The sequence below is a fragment of the Cibotium barometz genome, chromosome 1, assembly GCF_041138505.1.
Source record: "Cibotium barometz isolate CiBa-2024 chromosome 1, ASM4113850v1, whole genome shotgun sequence".
Lineage (NCBI taxonomy): Eukaryota > Viridiplantae > Streptophyta > Polypodiopsida > Cyatheales > Cibotiaceae > Cibotium > Cibotium barometz.
This window is the reverse complement of record NC_141046.1, coordinates 82,251,118-82,272,561: the sequence shown is the minus strand read 5'-3', so window position 1 is coordinate 82,272,561 and position 21,444 is coordinate 82,251,118. Positions and strand designations below refer to the sequence as shown.

At 39.3% G+C, this 21,444-nt stretch overlaps 1 protein-coding gene across 1 annotated transcript; it reads left to right on the top strand.

The window, feature by feature from the left end:
- The first annotated feature begins 205 nt into the window (after positions 1 to 205).
- On the top strand, positions 206 to 2,586 carry LOC147642510 (cytochrome b561 and DOMON domain-containing protein At5g35735-like). The gene is made up of 3 exons (XM_086807121.1): positions 206 to 1,218; positions 1,314 to 1,562; positions 1,999 to 2,586. The coding sequence occupies exons 1-3, from the start codon at positions 583 to 585 to the stop codon at positions 2,320 to 2,322; spliced, it is 1,209 nt and encodes a 402-aa protein (XP_086663247.1). The 5' UTR covers positions 206 to 582; the 3' UTR covers positions 2,323 to 2,586.
- The last annotated feature ends 18,858 nt before the right edge of the window (positions 2,587 to 21,444 follow it).

Below are 21,444 nucleotides of genomic sequence, written 5' to 3'. Positions count from 1 at the left end.
TATATATATATATATAATTAATTTTTCTTTAAAAAATAACTTTTGTTTGGCTAATTAGAAATTACAACTCACGAGTCACACACACCCCATCTTTACGATCTTTACAAGGTACCACCTCATTCAGCCACCAGCTAGGGCATAGGTTCGAACCTTACCAACTGGGCTATGTGCTAGGTGGTATATGGTAAATCTTGCCATATCCTCCCATAGTGTGAAGGGTAATAAAAATGCCTGGAAAAGGGCTCGGAAGTCGGAAGGCTTCGTGGCGGTTAGGTAGGCGAGGCGAAGAGAGTCCTCATTCCCAGTACTGTTTGGAGCAGGAAATTTGCGATGCCGTGACCCGTGGACGACGTTTGTTGTTTTGACAGCAAAACACGAAGAGCTAAAAAGGTTTGTTATAACTAACCGTGTGTAAATAGGCGAGTGGGGTGGGAGAGTAGACTTGTGGTGGTGGTGAGAGCTTGGCCTGTCTATTATTATTTTTCGGCCTATCAAGCAGAGGCTATTTGTCATTTGTTCCGCAAATTTTCTTGCTCTAAGCTCGCTGCTGCTGCTGCTTGCGTAACGTTGAGAAAACCAGCGATGGGAGTAGGAGTGGTTGCCTCTTCTGTACTGCTGCTTCTGCTTGCGCTGCTCACTGGCCTGTCGGCCGCACAGAGCTGCTCGAAATCTTACACTTTCAAAAATGAGAACAAGCTGTTTTCAAACTGCAATGATTTGTCCGTCCAGGACGCCAATCTTGCGTGGTCCTTGTACACGGAGAACAACACATTGGAGGTTCTGTTCTCCGGAGTAGCGCCTGCGTCAGCGGGGTGGGTGGGATGGGGGATCAATTTGGGGTCAGCCCCGGCCATGGTGGGAACTCAGGCCTTCATTGCATTCCAGGCCTCCAATGGCAGCACCATCCTCACCTACAACGTGACCGCCGAAACCAAGGGGGGAAGCGCCCTCAAGTGCACGCCCATCGACCTGGAGGTGCTGGACATGAATGTCCAGATCTCCGGCACCTCTGTTCAAATGCTGGTCTCTATCAAGCTCAAGGCCAACCAGTCCACCTCCCTTAACCACGTATGGAATCGGGGCCGCTCTGTCTCTAACTTCCAGCCGGCCGCCCACGGCTTCACTCCGGAGGACCTCAGCGGTCTGAAAACAATCGACATGTCTTCCGGCGTCGCCTCCGCTTCCACCGTGCAACCCCCTCATCAGATGCTCAAAAATGTAAGCTCACATGATAGAAACTCGATCTATTTATAATGATTCGATTTATGTAGTTTGTTGCTCCCAATCGCTAACAGGTTTGGGGTTTTTTCCAGAGGCATGGGGTGCTCAACACTGTGGGCTGGGGCATCGTGCTGCCCTGTGGGGTGATAGCTGCACGCTACCTTCGGCCCTTAACAGACCCCGGCTGGTTCTACTTACACGTGTTCATCCAGATCGCAGGTTATGCCGTGGGTGTGGCTGGATGGGCAACCGGCTTGAGACTGGGCAACTACTCTGTGGGGGTGGTTTACCGGAAGCACCGGATCATTGGGATTGCCCTCTTTACCATCGCTACCTTGCAAGTGAGTGTACCAAACACAAATAAAATTTGAGATAGAGATGATTCTATTATTATTATTATTGAGCATATTAAAATTGCCCCAGTAACAGGAATCCTCTTTCAGTTTTTTTTAAAATTTATTTGGGTGGGTGGTGGTTGGTGAGGGGGGAGATTCTTTCTCCCAGATTTTCTTGGTTAATTTCTTTCGAATTTATGTATTACCCGAAATTATTTGTCCACCTATTTGATAAACTACTTCTCTTGTGTCTGGTTTATCGCATCAAAATATCTCCAATGGGAATTTCTTATCGATTTAAAGTCTGCATTTTAGGCATAAATATAAAGTATATAGATACATGTGTGTTGTATGAGAGATTTTTGTGGCAAATCTGTTCTGTCCACTTGCTTCTCTAAGCCTTTTTTTTTTTTTTGGGGGGGGGGGGGGTGGGGCTTTGCAGGTCACTGCAATCTTGTTAAGGCCCAAGAAGGATCACAAGATAAGGAAAGCATGGAACGTTTACCATTACATACTGGCAGCTGTTATCCTGGTCTTGGCAATCCTGAATATTTTCTATGGTTTTGACATACTGTCCCCTCCAGGAAAATGGCGCCGTGCCTACATAGCGGTTCTAATAACCCTTGCAGCCCTCGTTATCGTCTTTGAGATTTTAAGCTGGATCCACATGTGTATTATAAGGAGACGCTCATCTCAAGAGAAAATGCAAGGGGCTACTGTGGGTGGAGCCCACGGTCTTGGTAATGGCCTTAGACAGGGTGCGTAGAAAAAGCTTTACATGTTTGATCCATTACATGATGCTTTATTATTGGAACACAGGAAGGATAGTAGTCCACCACACAGCTCATTTTTAGTTGAGCCCAGTTGTACTAATATCATTTCATTTGTAGCTCTGACAGACACAGCAGGTAGAAATCGAGCATTTTAAAAAAATCATATATATATATATATATATGTGTGTGTGTGTGTGTGTGTTGGGGGGACACTTTGTGATGAGTTATTTATATTACATCGTTTTTTTTTCTTTGAAGTTCTGCCAGATTCACTCATTTTTTAAATCTATGTGTGTATTTTGTTACGAGTTATTTCATAAAATTTCTATCCTTGTTTTTCTTTGAATTTTTACCAAATTCACTAAGTCTTATTAAATGGGCACTGCTCGAAAACCCCGCTTGTAGGTTATTTTTCTCAATTGAAATTAAAATCCGTGTCGAAATTCGGCATTTGCTTCATTTTTTATAAAGTATTTCTCTTATAGAGCCCTTGTTATCTTGAAGCATTGCCTTTAATATTTTGATTGATTTGGAAAAACATCTTTTTGTTTCCATTGGGCTTTGAGGGAAGTAATTGAGCTAACTCGTTTTGTAGCCTGAAAAAAGAGAAGGCTCAGACTCTTACAAGTCGCAAAGCAAATCATCATCTAATCAAATGATAAGATAGACCACCAAGATGGGGATAATTCTTGCACACGAGTCTTCATTCATAATAGAGAGCCTCTTAAATAGGCTAGAGATACATAGTTTTAGTGAGCTTACTGAAGGCATTTCAAGAGCATGAAGCTTAGTTGTATTTTGAGCAACTTAATAAGCAAGATCTTTTCTTGTATTTTGTGAGTCTCTCTCCTCCACATATTTGATCTAGCACGAGCACCACGAAATTCTTAACATCATGGACTATCATTGTACCTTTTGATCATTTTGACTATTACCTTTCTTAGAGATCTTATGCCTAAGCTTCTATACTTTCCATGGCTATGGTGGTACTCCCTTGAGTGCATGCGGTACTCCATTATGAGTGCATTTTTCTCTCTCTCTTTCTCCATCACTACATTGGTATCAGAGCTTAGGCTTTTGATCCTAGCCTAGGTTTTGGTCCATTGAATCATTTTCACCACTTTATTAACCCTAAATTTCAAAAATCTAATTTTCTTAGATTTTCTTGATTTTGGAGAAACATTTAGTGGAATTTTTCATAGTTTAGCATGAGCCTTTAGATTTTTCCTTAGTTTTTAATCTAGGGAGAGATTAAGGGTTTGCTGCTGCTATGTATTCTAGAAGTTGTTGAAAATCCAAGAAATTAAAAAATATGTAGATTTTCTTGCAGATTGAAATTTATGCAGTCTTTTCAGAAAACAGTGTAGAGTGTAGTGCAGAACTATTGTACTAGTTGTGCAAATTTTCAAGCTTTTCTGTAGAGTTTAGTACAATTGGTAAATTTTTTTAAGAAAGTGCAAAAATTTGAATTTCTTCAAATTTAGTACAAGAAATGGTGCCAATGTGTTACTATAACCTTAATCTTGCCCTCAAGTTGATTTTCTTGGAATTTGTACGCGATATTTACATTCTGTGCAAGAAAACCTCAATTTCAAGTTTTATTTAGTCACAAATGCACAAGAAATGGAGACAAAAGTGAATCTTGGTGTGTTGGAGAGCAAGGAAGTGCAAATCTTGCAAGGTAGAAAGAATCTTAAGAGATTAGACAGTTTGATACAAATCTTGATGTATGCAAGTGCAAGAAAGGCATCCATAGTTTGAAGTTGACAAATTTACAGAAAGTTGATGTATGCATATGTCAGAGACGATATATTAATGCACTATTGAACGAAAATTTGCTATAGTTGTTTGTTCATACTCATAAAGTCCCATTGGGAGTCGAACCTAGTCCTTTGGCCATAGCCAGTGTGCCCCGTACATGAAAGGACATTGTGGTTTGATGAGACAAAAAGCTTCTTGATGCTCTCAGATTAGGACACATTTGCAAGCTATAGATCTATAGAAGAAAAGCATAATAACACCGTTGATCTAAGAAACTTAGAGCATTGCAAAATTGTAGAGCATTGCAGATCTAGAGTACAAATACTCACAAACAACATAGAAGGGACTTGAGCTTAGCCAATACAGCAGGAAAGGGTTAGAAGTATGGCTAGTAGTAGAGAAGGGAAAATCTACATTGTAACATCAGATCTACATCTTTGTGGAAGCACATTGTGGAGATCAAATTGTGAAAGGTTGCAAATAGCAGGCTCATTGAACCTATTTGTGAGTGCAAAGTACAACAATAGGCTACAAAGAGAAGGCTTATTCACCACTTTGTCATCATCAAGCTCTATAAAGCTTTCAGCCTTTTTGGCCAACCCTAGCATAGCAAGTTCATGGCATCAAAGCTTAAATTGGTCACCAATGACACTTGATGCCAGAAGAATTTAAGATCTACAAAGATTTTATTTTGAATGAGAAATTCTTATACAAGATTCAAGGCATCAAAACTTTCATGAAAGCCAAACTAACTGCAAGCAACCAACTAAAACACTTCATTGCTCTCTCAGCCTCAATGCAAGAGCAGAGTTCTAAACACATTTCAGCATTCACATGCAAATCATGGTCTGCAGCATTGCAAGCCTTAGCATTTTCAACAAACTTTAGTGTTGCAAGCGGGTTTAAGCATCATCGCCATTGTTGGAAGCACTTCATCATTTCATTTTCAACATTTTTGAGAGAGAGCGTCCTACAAGTAATTTGCATTTTTGATGGTGTTCAGCGCGTTCTTGCATTTTTTTCCCTAGCATTTCTTACTATAGTTATAGTTACGCATCAAACTTGGTTTCCTTGCTCAAGGCTCAGCCATTGGCTATACTTGAAGGGAGAAAGAATCGGTTGGGTTGTTCAAGGAGAGGGGGTTGTTCAAGGAGAGGGGGTTGTGTGGCACATCATCGACTATGTTTGGAGGCTTATTTGAGGCATTTCTACAGCACTCACAGAACCATTTTCTTATCTTATTCTGAAGCTTTGGGTAGGCAGTAGCTTCATCACCTAGGTAGCATTCACTACCCTGAAGACTCAGCCCTCATTTCAATCACCTTAACAAGAAAGAAGTAGCTTCATCACCTGGGCAGCATTCACTACGTTGAAGGCTCAGCCCTTGTCACAAGCACCTTAACAAAGTGCTTCAGCAAGTGCGCTAAGGTGTTAAGCACTCTTGTTAACATTACCTTTTTCATGGCTACACTCTTTGTAATCTATCTTTTGTAACCCTTCAATGTGCTTATCGTATATAAGAGACAAGGGGTGACCAAGCATATGTTTTGTATGCATAGAAAGATGCATAAAGGAATTTATTTTTCTTTCAAAAGAGTAATTCTCATTAATTTTGATTTTATGCATAGAAAGATGCATAAAGGAGTTTATTTTTATTTCAAAAGAGTAATTCTCATTAATTTTAATTTTATGCATAGAAAGATGCATAAAGGAATTTATTTTTATTTCAAAAGAGTTATTCTCATTAATTTTGATTTTATGCATAGAAAGATGCAAAAAGGAATTTATTTTTATTTCAAAAGAGTTTTTCTCATTAATTTTGATTTTATGCATAGAAAGATGCATAAAGGAATTTATTTCTACATCAAAAGTTTTATTCTCATTAAAATTGAATTTATGCATAGAAAGATGCATAAAAGATTTATTTTTATTCCAAAAGTGTTATTCTCATCAAATTTGATTTTATGCATAAAAGATTTGTTTTTGTTCCAAAAGTGTTATTTTCATTAAAATTTATTTTTTTTGCATAGAAAGATGCATAAAGGATTTATTTTTATTCCAAAAGTGTTATTTTTATTAAAATTGATTTTATGCATAGAAAGATGCATAAAGGATTTATGTTTATTTCAAAAGTGTTAATTTCATTAAAATTGATTTTATGCATAGAAAGATGCATGAAGGATTTATTTTTATTTTAAAAGTGTTATTTTCCTTAAAATTGAATTTATGCATAAATAGATACATAAAAGGATTTTGTTTAAAGTGTTATTCCCACTGAAGTTGATTTTATGCATGAATAGATGCGTAAAGAGTCTTTATATAAAAAATTAGAATTCTCTTAAATTCTATGTTTAAACGAATGTGATGAGAATAGATGTGATGAGATGTGATGAGAATTAGATAGATAGGAATGAATGGATGGTTGTGATATGAATAGAAGTGATGAGAATGTGATGTGGATAGATGTAATGAGAATCAGATAGATGTGAATGAGTGGGTGGATGGATGTGATATGAATAGAAGTGATGAGAATGTGATGTGGATAGATGTGATGAGATGCGATGCGATCAGATAAATGTGAATGAATGGATGAGATGTGATGTCATGTGAATCAGAATATAAATGAATGATATGGGATGTGAGTGAATGTATGTGATAATAATGAATGTGAATGTGTATGTGAGGAATAGATGTGAATGAGTATGTGAAAGAATGGATAAGGATGTGTATGAGAAGAATGGATGTGAATGTGTATGTGAAGAATGGATGTGAATGAGTATGTGAAAGAATGGATGTGGATTTATGTGAAAGAACGGATATAGATGTGTATGTGAAAGAATGTGATGTGATGTGACATGAATATATGTGGACGTGAAGTGATAGATATCAATGTATGGATAGATATGAGTAGTCGTACATGTGAACGATTGGATGGATGTGGATGAATGAGATATGATGTGTATGAGTGAGATATGACGTGGATAGAAGTGATGTGAGATAATGATGATGAGAATGAATGTGATGGATATGAATGAATGTGAATGTGATGGATATGAATAATTGTGAATCTGATGGATATGAATGAATGTGATGTGATGGGATGTGAATCGGGATAGATGTGAATGAATGTGATGTGATGGGATAGATGTGAATGAATGTGATGTGATGGGATATGAATCGAGATAGATGTGAATGAATGAGATGTGAGGTAAGATGAATGGATGAGTTGTGAGTGAATGTGATGTAGTTTGAATGGATGAGATGTGAATGAGATGTGAATGAATGTGATGTGGATGAGATGTGAATGAATGTGATGTGGATGAATGTGATGTGGATGAATGTGATGTGATGAGTTGTGAATGAATGTGAATGAATGTGATGTGGATGAGATGTGAATGAATGTGAATGAATGTGATGTGATGAGATGTGGATATGGATAAATGTGAGTGGATGAGATCTGATGGGTAGATGCGAGTGGATGAGATGTGGATATGGGTAGATGCGAGTGGATGAGATCTGATGAGGGTAAATTGAGGAAAGATGTGATGAGAAGAAAATGATGTGATTGGATGAGAATAGGAATACTTGTGAAATGTTTGTGGAATTAAATAATGTGGTTGATGTGGAACAATGTGGAAAGATGAGAGTTCGTTATAGAAACTATATTTATGACCTATTTTTTAACAAAATGTTTTATGTTAAGAATGCTGGGGAAGCATTTAGGCCATCTTATGAATGAGGTCGTGGAGACCTAATCTAATAAGTTGCAATAGTTGACGGAGAGTCAATGGAGGACCTCTCGCATAGCAAGGTCGGTCGAGGTCTTGACCAACCTCGGTTCGATTAAAATGGTGAGCTTTTGGTATGGTGGATGAGGGACCAAGGAAGCGGCCTATGAGTGAAGCGCTAGGTCACCTGCGAAGAATCCTAGAGGGTGCTAACCATACGTTGCTCAAGCTTTGGGTCACTGACGATACCCACACATGCGTCGTGGAGGATATTGGAACAAGGAGTAAGAGTTGTTTTCTGAATTCGGACATGGATCTAGTTGATTGACCTTGCTGGTCCTCAATGGATGAGTCCATGGCCCTTTTATATAAATCTGTTGGTTGACCTTGCTGGTCCTCAACAGATGAGTTCATGGGTCGCTGTGATGATACCCACACATGCGTCATGGAGGATATTGGAACAAGGAGTAAGAGTTGTTTTCTAAATTCGGACATGGATCTAGTTGATTGACCTTGCTGGTCCTCAACGGATGAGTCCATGGCCCTTTTATATGGATCTTTTGGTTGACCTTGCCGATCTTCAACGGAGTTTCCATTTTGATATGTGAATATATTACCTGTTACTCTAGGAACTATCGAAAAGGTCCTTGAGTGGACAGGTGGTGAGCGTTCTGGTTGCCAATGATGCCATGTACACTGATGAAGGAATGATTGGAAATAAGGATTTAACCGAAGATTTTGAGGATTAGGATTAGTGACTCAATGGTTTCATTAAATGATTATTTTTAAAGATAGCTGATTCTGTGAAAAAGGCAATTTCATATTGGGTGTGTAAGTGGTGTGACTAGTTTTAAGTTTGCATGAATATCGGATTAGGGGGCCTGGGAACTCTTTTCCTTGGTAACAAAATTTCTAATTGGATCCCATCACCACAGTGGTTGGTGGGTAGTTGGCTAACCCATGGGACTGGATGGGGTTAGGCTGGACTGATGGATCCCTAAATTGAGAATTAATTTTGTTATGGTACGATAGATGAAGTAAATCCCGGACAAAAATTGTTCTATGGAAAAGAATCAACGGCTGTGATCCAAGTGCAATCTTTTCCTAGATCTGACTATGGGACTTACGGGTTCGGTCAGATCTGTTCTGTTAGATAAGGCTTTTGACTACAATAGAGAAAAGTTATCCTGGAAAAATCGCTCGTGCTTTTCGGGCAAGGGAAGTTTTTCCTGGTTTGGTTTTGGAAGAACCGATGGACTAGTCTCTTGTCCGGATATCCATGGGCCAGCAGGCCCCGAGTGTGGGACCCTACCCCACGTAAGAAGTGCTACTTCCATTGCTAGCATCCCTGAATTTGTTGCGCGGTGGAGACATGGATCTTACAGCTGGTATCAGAGCAAATTTGGCTAATGTGGATCAACCAAGAAGCCAAAAATGTCAAAAATTTATGAAGAAGCAGTAAAAGGTTGTAATTGTATGATAAAATTCATACAAATTGTTATTCAGACTGAAATTCATAAATTGATAATTGGGTCTTCAGATGGAAGTACTATAATTATATAGAATCCCTGACTTGCTTGAGGCCTAGACATGATGGTATTTACCTTATAGTTCCAAGGATCGTGACTACCCGTATATCCCGAGGGTATAACTGCAGCTCTTTACTAGCAATATATACGAGTAAATCGAAGATCTTGAAATTATAAGCTAAAATGCTATCCATATGATGAATTCGAATGTGGTTGATATGATTTTAAAATTTTGATTGAGAACTGATGAGTTGAATTGGATTCTGATTGAAAAATGATGATTCCTTAATTTTTGGTTGAAAAGCGATAAACTGAGCAAAACCACAATGAGGATGAATGGGACGAGTCCTTGTGTTGATGTTCGTTAACAAGAATAACGATATTGACTTTAGCAAATCACTATGAGATTAGTGGATTGTGCTGACAGATTGCTACTATTAACTCTTGACCCAGTGGATCATCAGGTTAAGGGATGACAAATTAAAAATCTATAAAATTGAAATCCCCCATGGAGTACTGTTCAGATCAAAATTTTGGTCTAATAGACCATTAATGTGTTAAAGATATGAATGTTATGTTCTGAATGAATTGTTATCTGATAATGCGAGTATCTTTATCCCACGATTCTGTTGGGAGCCGACCTATCTAAAGAACCCCAGAATAAGATAAATCAAAAATCAGATTTGAATCATAAATAAAGGGACTTAAAAGGATTTTTCATATTGATAGGAACATGGATTGAGGTCGTCGTGGTAGAAATGATAACCCCCAACTCGTCGAGGAAGACATCGGCTTGGATGTTCGTAAAACTCTTCATAGTTTGCAGCCTGGGGGTGAAGGAGAAAACTTGGGCGAGGCTGTGGAGAAGTGGATCGAAGCAATGAAAGAGTACTTTGATGTCACCGGGTACAATGAGAAGAGCAAAATGGCTCTTGTAAGGCTGAAGATAGTAGAAATAGCCAAAGTGGCATGGAGAAACCACTGCTAGACAAACCCTTTGGATCGGAATACCCAGACATGGAATGATCTCAAAATTTACCTAAGGACGAGGCATAATGAAGAAGGGTGAGCATTAATGCTAAAAAGATGAACCTTTGGAAATGATGCTAGCTCATGAGGTTCTAAAAAAAGATCTCATCATGTCAAAAAAACCATAATTAGCTAAAAATGGATGGATTAGTGGTAAACCACTCTTGTTTAAAAGACTTGGAGATTTTGGCTATGGAGGCTTGAGAACCCTATCTGAGAAAAAAATCACAGCAGACGACTGGAGCTGAGTTAAGGCAAATACTCACATTAGAACAGGCAATGGCACAGCTATTTGTATAGTTAATGTGACCGACTGATGAGGCAACGCTTGTTGCAGATATGAGTGTACGACCTAAAAATAACATGAATTTGGAGAAATCTTCTTCTCGACTGGCTATGAGCGTATTTGCACTAGAAGGATGCAATGGTTGAGTGGATAGGGAGCATTGATTGCTTCTTCAAAGGGATGTGCAGGCAGGCTATGGTGAAATGAAGGGCAGTAGTGATTCAATCACTAAATGATGAATTAACACATTAATGATAGGGTAAAGCAAGACTGGGCATGGATCTTAAGCCTTGATACCATGTGAGGTTTAAGAGCTAATCAAGGTGGATAATCATGGATTATAGACATGCTTAAGCAAATAATGGGGGGAGATAATGATTGGATGTGGATTAAGGTTACTCACATGAGCATAATGACAATATAATGATGGGAATAATAGATGCGCCATTCCATTAGATGATGCCTCTTATGTAGGATGAAGTACAATGAATTAGCTCTAGGCTAATTATGATTAGGTGCTAAAAAAGTAGCCCCTATACTCTCTCCCTTGATTTGTGGATCTTGGTTTACCTTTCCCATTTGGCCTTTGGTGGAGATTCCTAGTAAATTGGCTCTTGGATATTCACAAGGACTCTTTTACATGGCTGAGTAACCTTTGAATATCACCTTTGGCTTTATGCCCCATATAACTCCTAAAGCTAATGGCACATGGCCATGGATGAAGTTGCTATTACTAACACATGGGAAGATGAATACCAGGAGTAAACGAGCATGAGAACTCAAGCGAGCGGCCATGGCAACTACAAAACAGAAGTGAATGGGTGCAGCCTTTGAAATGGAGAAAGGAACGGGCATTCTCTAATAAAAATGGAAGGAACGAGCGTGGAAAATTGCGACAGGCATGGCCTTTTGATTAAAATTTGGTACAGCCAAATAGAAGGAAGGGCCGTTTTGCAAACTTGGAACGCCTGTGGGAAACTCGTTGAGGATGGAATGGCCAGGGAATTTTACTACATGGGTTGGAACGGCCATGGGGGTGAACTTGGAATGCCCGTGAACTAGTTGAGGATGGAACAACCAGGGCATTTTACTGAATGGGTTGGAATGGCCGCTGTGAACTTGGAACGCCCGTGGGCAGTTTAGAACTAGTAAAGAGTACTGTCGTGGTAAATTTTGAGTACCTCGTGGCTTCTTCTCTCTCTCTCTCTCATTCATTTTTTTTTGTGGGCACCTTGAATCAGGTTTTGTACCCAAAGGCTATGCTACCAGCACCCCATTGCGGGTTTTGTATTGACCGCATGCTTAATTCACCAAGGTGAGGAATCGATTCCAATTTGGTGAATTGACCGTATGCTCAATTCACCAAGGTGAGGAATTGATTCCAATTTGGTGATGGCAAGGTGGTGGGTATAGTTAACTTCCTTGAGGGATTCTGAAGCCGTTGGTAAGGAAGTACTTGAGACTGAAGGAGGTGATAATGGCATTGTAGTACTCCTTTACAGGCTCACGATGATAGGTGGGGGGGTTGCTGATGTTGAGGGTATATCATTAGTTAGCTCTATGGATGGCACAATGCGGGTTATAGTGTCACTGTGAAGCTTATTCTTCCCTTTTTCTATGGCAATCTTTATGCCAGAGGACACCTTTTGTTTTCATTGAAAGGTAGGCTACTGATGATGAGCAACACGGGGTGGAAGTTGAGGTTAGGGAGATTTGGGGATCCAAATATGATGATTGCCCTTGTAGAAGTCTTAGGCCCATGTAGGAGAGGTTTGGAGATCCACCAGGGGGTTGGTTTTAGGTACAGTTGAGGCTTTGATTGAGGATTGGGGGGAGCTCCATGGAGAGCATTTATGCCTGCATTTGTCTTGTACCCTGTAGGCTTATGGTTGTCAAATGTGTTTGTCGAGGTCGAGGGGGAGGGGGGGCGAGGAGATTTGGGTGCATGTGGTTGAAGGGGAGGGTTGGATCATTGGGGGATCCATAATGTAGATTCTCCCTCATAATATCCATGTGGTTGAAGGGGAGGGTTGGATCATTGGGGGATCCATAATGTAGATTCTCCCTCATAATATCCATGTGCTGCAACAAGAAGCTTTTTAGGTATCCACAGGGTTGGATCATTGGGGGATCCATAATGTAGATTCTCCCTCATAATATCCATGGCGAGATGGTGAACCCTGTGGGGTTTTGTTATGATGGTGGGAGCATGTACCCCTTGATGGCTCCATTCTAACAGCTTGTTGAAGTTCTTGGGTGTGGTGATTTTAGGTAGGTATGCTGAACTAAGCATATATAGAGATGTAATCTTCTACCCGTTTAGCAAACCTTGTGCCAGTGCGTCTAGGCAAAATGTCCAGGGTGGCAAGGATATGCATCTAGTTCTCGAATTCTTCCGGCTCTAGAAGAGGTGCACACTCCTCTCACTATCCTTTTCATCAAGTGTCTTATGGCACGTTTGACACAAATGGACTACTGTAGATCGGGTAGTTGTGATAGATTCCTCTGCAAATGGTCTGCCACCACTCATTGGGTGTATCTTCCATGTACGTAGATTGGTTTTGAATATTTGATCTTTTCTCCGAATGTATATGTGGGGTTGGTACCCTAGTCATGAATGATTTTTAATTCCATCATGATGAATGGTTTGCCAAGGATGCAATCCTCGTAAGAAACTGGCTGACGTCGAAAGTTCATCACCACAAAGGTGTGATGATAAGTAGTTCCAACGATCTTGATTTTTAGATCCCTTAGTAGACCAATGGGTCTAGCTATGGCTCCATCCGCAAGTTTAACCAACAATGCGGTGCAATCCATGGTAAGCGCTCCCCACTTTCCCAGCATTGTTTAACAATGATCACTCCTGCCAAGATTGCAGTGACTTAGAGGCCATTGAAGGTTATTGGAAAGGCTGCATTGAGTTCGTCACCTTCGAAGTATTGTCCGAGCTTATTTTCTCAAACCGTGGGGGGTCCCAGTCATCTCATGAGGTATAATGAGTTCTCCTTCCTTAGATTCATTGGATCTGTCAAGCTCCATGGATTCGTACATGCCTGCCCTGAGGCATCCCTCCATCTAGTCTTTCAAATCATTCCATAAACTTGGGCTACCTTGCCGCAAGTACTGATAGGAGTTTGGATCTGAGAAGAAAGGAAAGAAGAGAGACCTATAATGTTTCGAGGAACAAAAGCTGTTCCTTGAGGAAGGTTGGTTTGGACTTGTCTTAAGATCTTTTGAGTGTGTAAGGGATGTGAACCAAGTTTTCTGCACTTGTTCTCTTAAGATGATCATCCCCCAGATTTCTAAGGTATTTAACTACCCCTGTTTCCTTGCTGAGAGGTAGCTGCTTCTACAGAGGAATCTGCTGCTTTAGTTAGCCTTTGTGGGGGTGGCTGGTCTAGGGGCTCTCCAAAATATACCTGAGCTTTTTCAATAGGTCTCAGGTTTGGGATGGATAGGCATGGCTCAAGATAGGCGGTAGGAGACTCATCTTCCATCTGCGCTTACCACGTCTAGACCAACTCTTGGGCTACCAAGAGTCTCTCCTTTTCCTCTATGGGGTTAGGATACTCAGTGAGCTTTTTTGGTAGTTGGTGCATGTCAATAGGTGCTCTAGCTCAGGCAGCAGTACGTAGCAAATCTTCTTCTTTAGATGAAGAAGTCAAAGCATGAGTTGTTGTGCCATCTTTTGAACTGCTTTTTAATAACCACCCAGCTCTCACCCTTGCCAATCTTTATGGTTTTGTTTCTTAAGCGGCACTGATTTGCTCACACTTATTCCGACGAACTTGCTTAGCCTTGGTCTCGTGAGGTTGACGCACAGCATGAGCTGCGACCCTTTTCCTATTTTGTAGTCTGGTCATAGCGTTAAGAGGGACTGCTCAGATGAAGCCATCTCTAACACTCAGCAACAACAGGTAAAGGCTAGTGCTAAGATTTGCTTTATGAGCCTTTCCTATCGTTCCCGGTCTTAGCGGACAATCCTTATACATGTGGTCCCTACACATAATGGAGTTAGGGCAGAAGCATTTGCAGAGGTACTCGCCATCCCTTTCTTGTTGGGACACTCAACCACTCGATGAGGTCTAGCACAATCATAGCACTGTATGGGTGATCATTTAGTCATTAGATTCATGTCTCTTGCCCATGGCATTGGGACTGCTATGTACACAGGGTACATTTGATCTCCTCCCTGTTTTAGGATTTCAGAAGGTAGGCTTGTTAGCTCTTGGGTTTTATAAGTAGAAACTTCCAAACTTTCCCCCTCGTTTCCATCTTCAAATATTTTTGTCAGGGTTAGCTGACAAACTGGAGCAACTCTTCGCACAGCAGGGGTTAAGGTGGAAGAACCGAAGATAGCAAGGGCATTTGAGGTATGCTAAGGGTTCCCTCTTTGGACTACTTCTTGGTTTGGTTGAGGTGCATTATGAAGCGCAAGTGCTGGCAAAGCCAACGGTTACTTTGGGTTAGCAGGCAATGCCTGAGCTAGAGCTTGAGCTAAGGCAGATTTTTGATGATAGCAGTTGGAAACTACATGATTTCTCCATTTTACACAATATGTACAATAGAGGTTAGGACAAGGTCTCAGATGTGGACACTCCGTGCCAGTATGGTTGGCTTGATATACTGAGCACCATACCAGATCCCTCTTTGGATAAAGATAGGGTTGACCTCCCCGATCCCGACCTTGGTCGGTTCTCCATTGTTGGGACATTTGCTGCAATTAATGCCTTTCCCATCAGGCTTTGTGCTAGTAGTCTTGAGAGAATCTCTTGATGTGCCTTCATGGAGTTCTCGGGAATGTGTTCCCCCTTAAAATTGTCCTCAAAATCCATAGCACATCTACAACATTACTCAAAGGAGGTATGCCCCAAGGCATACAATAAGTTATGTAAGGGCACATTATGAAGACCTAGAAATCTCCCTATCAATCTTTCATCAGAGAACTTATCACTGGCATTGCAGCACGAATGGAGATATTGAGGGAGGATTCTAGAGGGGTGGCCTCTAACACTCTCCTAAATCCCCAGTTCACAAAACACAAGGAGGGAGGCAAGGTTATGGAAAAGGCTCCAAAAAGGAAAACTCTCTTGAACCTCACACCAAAACACTCAAGGCCCTGGACCGCACTCTTACGGAAGCTCCTCCTCAACCCTCTTAGTGACATGCCAAGCCTATTGGAGAAGAGAGTAGGGGCAACCCCACACCTTTCCTTGCTCCTCCTTACTTCACATGCACGGGGCACATTAAGACTCTACCCAAAGAGAAACTTTAAGTATGGAATACAAATAGTCTATTGAAATGAGAGAGAGAGAGAGAGAGAGAGAGAGAGAGAGAGAGAGAGAGAGAGAGAGAGAGAGAGAGAGAGAGAGAGAGAGAGGATATGCACTTGATGATAGGAAAATACCCACAATACAATCTTATTGATATGAAAAGTAGGGATACAAGCATAAGGATTACAAGGCTTGAGGATGGAGAGGATGACTAGAGTGATAGCCTAAGGATGATGGATAGAGATGAAGGGTAATGGCTCTTATGGATGGATCTCTATCCTCATTTGTGTTGGTGCCAACACTATGACCCTTTTGATAGGCCTCCAAGAGTACAAAGATATATCATATCATGAGATATTACAAGGTTTGGTGTCCTCTTAGCCTGCCATGTAGTGAGATATTTGGATAGATGAGGATATTTTGATAGATGGAGATACTTTGGATATCCAAGGTGAGTTGGGGTTACATGAGCTAAGATATCTCCAAGTAATTCTCCAAAATGAGCCTCTCTGTAAGATTCCTCCCTAGCCCCTCAAGATGTCCAGTTTCTTCCTTTGTAATCAATCCCCTTTTCAGAATAATAAAAGATCTTGTTTCTACCTGTTTTGTCCTAGAGAGAGAAAATATTCTAGAGAGAGATAACTCAGTTTTTAGATATCTTTAGATGGAAAAATATCCTTTCTTATTAAAATAAACTCCCCTGAAATAGAAGTTTAAAAAGAATTTCCTAAGGTGCATTAGAAATAAATTATAATCTGCTCAAAAGACCTTAGCCTAAGGGTCCAGATTTTTTGAAAATTTTGGATTAAGGTTCTGAGAGACCAATCAGATTAATCCAAATGTAGGGAGGAGATAAATTGAAGAAATGAAGAAAAACTCCCCAAAAATGAGTAAATACTCACATAAGATGAAGAGTGTACTAAGGACCAAAGGAAATATTAAAAAAATGAATTTTTGACACCTCAGAGTGGGGATTCCCCCTCATGAACGAGGCACCTTTTTTCTCATCATTGCTTTCCATTTTAAATCAATAAAATGAGATATTTCATCTCTCCTCTCTCCTATTTCAAGTCTAGCTCCAAAAAGTAAGCTGAACTGACTCAAAAATGGTCAAAAATTGACCAAACTGATCTGGAAAATTCTAGAATCATTTTGCTTGGTTTGAGGCTCACTTTTTCCTATAAATAGAAGCCTCCTCCTTTGTAAAAGCTTAATAGTGTTTATGCACTGTTACTCTACTCCTTCCCAGAGCCAAATACATTGAATTCACTTGATAATTCAATTGTTTTTTACTAAATCCTCTCCAAAAGAATTGGTGGCCACTCTTGATCCAAACAAGAGTAGAACCCTCAATCCCTCAAGCCAAAGGAAAGCTCACAAAACTCCATGTAAGCTAAAAATTTTACTTTTTAATTTCTAATCTATGGTTTTTTTGATTTCTTTGCTTTTTTTAGTCGATTAAATGAATCTTGATGTTATGCCTTGATGAAAAGGCTACCCCCTTCTCTTCCTTAAGAATTCAGGCCTTCTTTATCCTAAAATGAGTAACAAATATATTGGTTTAAACTTTTCTTATTGTTTACTCTCTAGAAAGTGAAAATTGAGTAGATTAGAGTACTTTACTTCAAATTGGGATTAATTTTAAAGTGATATTAGAATGTAAAAATTGAGAAATGGTCAGCCATACAAAGGAGATTATGGTAGAATTTTCTTGAATTTTATGGAAAAAAAAGTTTATTTTTATGTTATTCTAAAAGAGTAATCCCCACCGTTTGTGCATTCTAAAAGAAATATTTTTATCTACTCCATGTACATATTCACCTATGAATATGCATGGATATCATTGATATTAATTATTGAAATCAATTTCTATGCATGGAAAGATGCATAATGGAAATTTTTATTATAAAAGTGTTATTTTCATTGAATTTAATTTCTATGCATGGAAAGATGCATAATAGAAATTTTTTTATTATAAAAGTGTTATTTTCATTGAATTCAATTTCTATGCATGGAAAGATGCATAATAGATTTTTTTTTATTATAAAAGTGTTATTTTCATTGAATTCAATTTCTATGCATGGAAAGATGCATAATATAATTTTTTTTATTATAAAAGTGTTATTTTCATTGAGTTCAACTTCTATGCATGGAAAGATGCATAATGGAAATTTTTAATATAAAAGTGTTATTTTCATTAAATTTAATTTCTATGCATAAAGAAATTCTTTTTATTTTGAAAGAGTTATTCCTATTAAATTGAATTTATGCATAAATAGATGCATAAAAGGAGTTTTCTTTTATATAAAAGTGTTATTTCCATTGAAGTTGGATTTTATGCATAAATAGATGCATAAAGAATGTTTATATCAAAATTAGATTCTCTTTAATTCTATGTTAAATTTCTATGAGTATTTGATAAGTGAATAAGTAAACACTCTGAGAGAGGAATTTCTATCGTTTCATATTCACTCGGATTGTAAAGAGAAAATTCAAGAAATCTATCGAAGTCGAAATATTCAAATAAATGATTGATTTATTCCTCATCAAAATTCGTGATTAATTTAGAAATCAATTAAATGAATATTCAATGAATAAAATTCAGTAAAATAGTAATTGAAATATCACCCCTTTTTGAGAAAGATAGTTCAGGAAAAACCTTATCAGACAACATGAACCCTGAATCAGACTATGACCAAGACCAAACTCTTTCATCAAATTCAAGGAAAGACGATGTGACCAGTTCAGGAAAATACACTCAAATCTCCCACCAAATCTGAAACTAAGTTGACACCCTTTGAATTGATCTGAGGATCAAGGTTACAGAATTCGAGGAATTCTGTTTTGAAATTCAATATTACGATTATGAAGTTTTGGGAATACTGAATTAGGATATACTCATTGTATTCAAAAGAAAATCAAAATTGAAAACTTGCATAGAAACCCTGTTTTCTTAAAGGACTGTCTTACGCCAGAATGCTAGAGGGAGCATTTGGTATGTGTATTTTTCTAAGGGAAGTTCGGTTGCAACAGTTGGCGGGGGGGGGGGTGTTCAAAGGACAGCTCACGTGGCAAAGCCTTTCGATACGATGGACGAGGGCCGACGAGAGTGAAGTTTGCCAGGACACCTAAGGAGGATCCTGGAGGGTTATGCACAGGCTCGCGGTGCCTAGGACACCCATGCGTATGTCGTGGAAGATATTGTATGATGGACCAATGATTTTTATAATCTGTTAATTGGATCTCATTTGCTGACCAGTTGGTCTCAACACGGAGAGTCCAGAGTGATGCTGTTTTTTTTAAGAAACAAGGATTGGAATGCAATTTTGAGTTATGACATCTGTAATCAATAACTATTTGTCAATATATTATTTTATAAGTTAGTTTAAAGAGGAGTGTGTGCGTATCTGTATTCGAAAGCAAAAGTTAAGAAAGGCATTCAATTATGGGTGGGTGAGTAATTGTCTGGTTCTACCAATTCCAGTGGTTGGGTAGTGGCTAACCCATGGGGCCGGATGGGTTAGGCTGGAATCAGTAGAGTTTTAATAATGAATTTGAATAATAGGAATACGCTTAGAACTCAAGTAGTTAAATAAAAACCTGAAGACTTCTCAAATGAATAGATCAACGGGTGTGCCTGATTCAGTTAGGAAAAAATCATTGATTTCTTCAAGTTAAGAATGTAATAGTTTTCCTTCCATCTGGTTTAATCAGGTGAAGGTTAGTTTAGTCTCTTGACCTCGTTAGAAAATTTGTTAATGATATAAAAAAAAGGTGGAATCGTCCCCGTTTTTCGGGCAAGGAAAAATTTACCGGTTTCCGTTTCGCAACAATGACTACCAGATTAGTCTCGTGTCCGGACATTCAAGGGCGAGGCCCCAAGTGGGAAACCCTGCCCCGCACAAGAAGAAGCTACTTCCGCTCTGCTAGTAGCAACCAGGAATCCGGTGCACAGAGGGGACAGTGGGATCTCACACTCTCCAAGGATATGTAGATGGTGTGTAGAGGCTTAGTGAATCCTCATGGATGTTTCTAGAAGTGGTGGGTTTATCCCACAAAAGAAAATCTTGAGATAATACCAAGCTTTGATATTTTGTTTCTTTATTACAAAAAAGGGAAGGTAGACTTTGCATGCCTTATTCCATAAATGGAAGGTTGGAAATTGTTGTGATGAAGTGGAGACCACCTTTGAATATCTGTTTTGGAGCCTTCTATCCTTGTAGTAGCCAAGTGTGCATCCTCATTTGTTTCTTTTTTTGTGAGTTGGAGAAGCCTTTCCTTACATGTCTTTATTGGCTTACATATTTTTCAAAGGGTAGGCCTACTGTGGGCCTAAGACTAGTGAGGCCACTTTTAGGAATATGTATATATATATATATATATATATATATACATACAATCCAAAGATGGTTTTGACTTTTGTAAGTTGATGATAAATTCTCTAAAAAAGGAAAGGAATTAACAATTACATGGAGGGTGACATGTGTGGGGTTGTTCGTGTGTGGGAGAGAAGCTTGATGAGGGTTTGGGCGAGCATGTGTGTGCGGGATGGCTCCGGGTGGCCCATGTGGGCCCGGGTGGAGAGGCTATGCATGAGGGTGTGAAGAGGGAGCTTCCAGCATGCATGTGGGACAAGTGGGACCCATGTAAACACATGGGCATGGGTGGGCCCATGTGGGCCACACAAGGTGGTGTCGAGGAAAAAGAGGGTGGGCGAGTAGAGATTGATAAAACGAGGGAGAAAAAATGATATTATATAGCATATATATGCATATATATATGGTGTAGCATGGCTTAAAGAATATATATAGTATTATCATAGCATAGCTAGGATAGGGTATAGTAGGTTGGGTGCAAAAGGAGACTTTTAGGAAAAATATATCTTAGAAATAAATATATATGAGGAAATAGACTTAGGATTTATTTACTTGTGCAAGTATATATATATAAAGATGAGAGAGAGAAAATGGCAAATAGTATGTGGTAGAAATATGCATACTTATAGTGTAGTTATAGATATAGTACCTAAGGGATTTCGAAAAGGTAGAAGGGAGATGGGGGGCAAGATTTTGTGCATTTTTCCTAGCCCTATAAGAAAAAATTAATGCATGGGGAATTTCAATTCACCCTATCTCAATATCTAACTCTATTGATGTAGTCTCTGATGGTATCTCCTTCTTTTTGTCTTATGTTATGCAGATCCTCCACTGGGCTCCACCTAGTGCCTTGGTGAGAATATCCTACCTTGAAAACCTCTTTTAAACCTTCAAAGGTGGCCTTGTACTCAACCTTCAAGGACCTTGCCATCAAGGGCGAGGCCAAAGGCACTCACCTTGTCTTGATCATCATCGACATGGCTGAATGCTTCACAAATTTGATTAAACATCTCCAAATGTGGGATTGGATCTCCCGTCCCATAAAACTTAGTGATAAGCTTTGCGATGTAAGTAGGTTTATTCTATTCTAATCTTGGCGTAGTACTAGTGTAGGTTGCACTGGTATTAAGGTT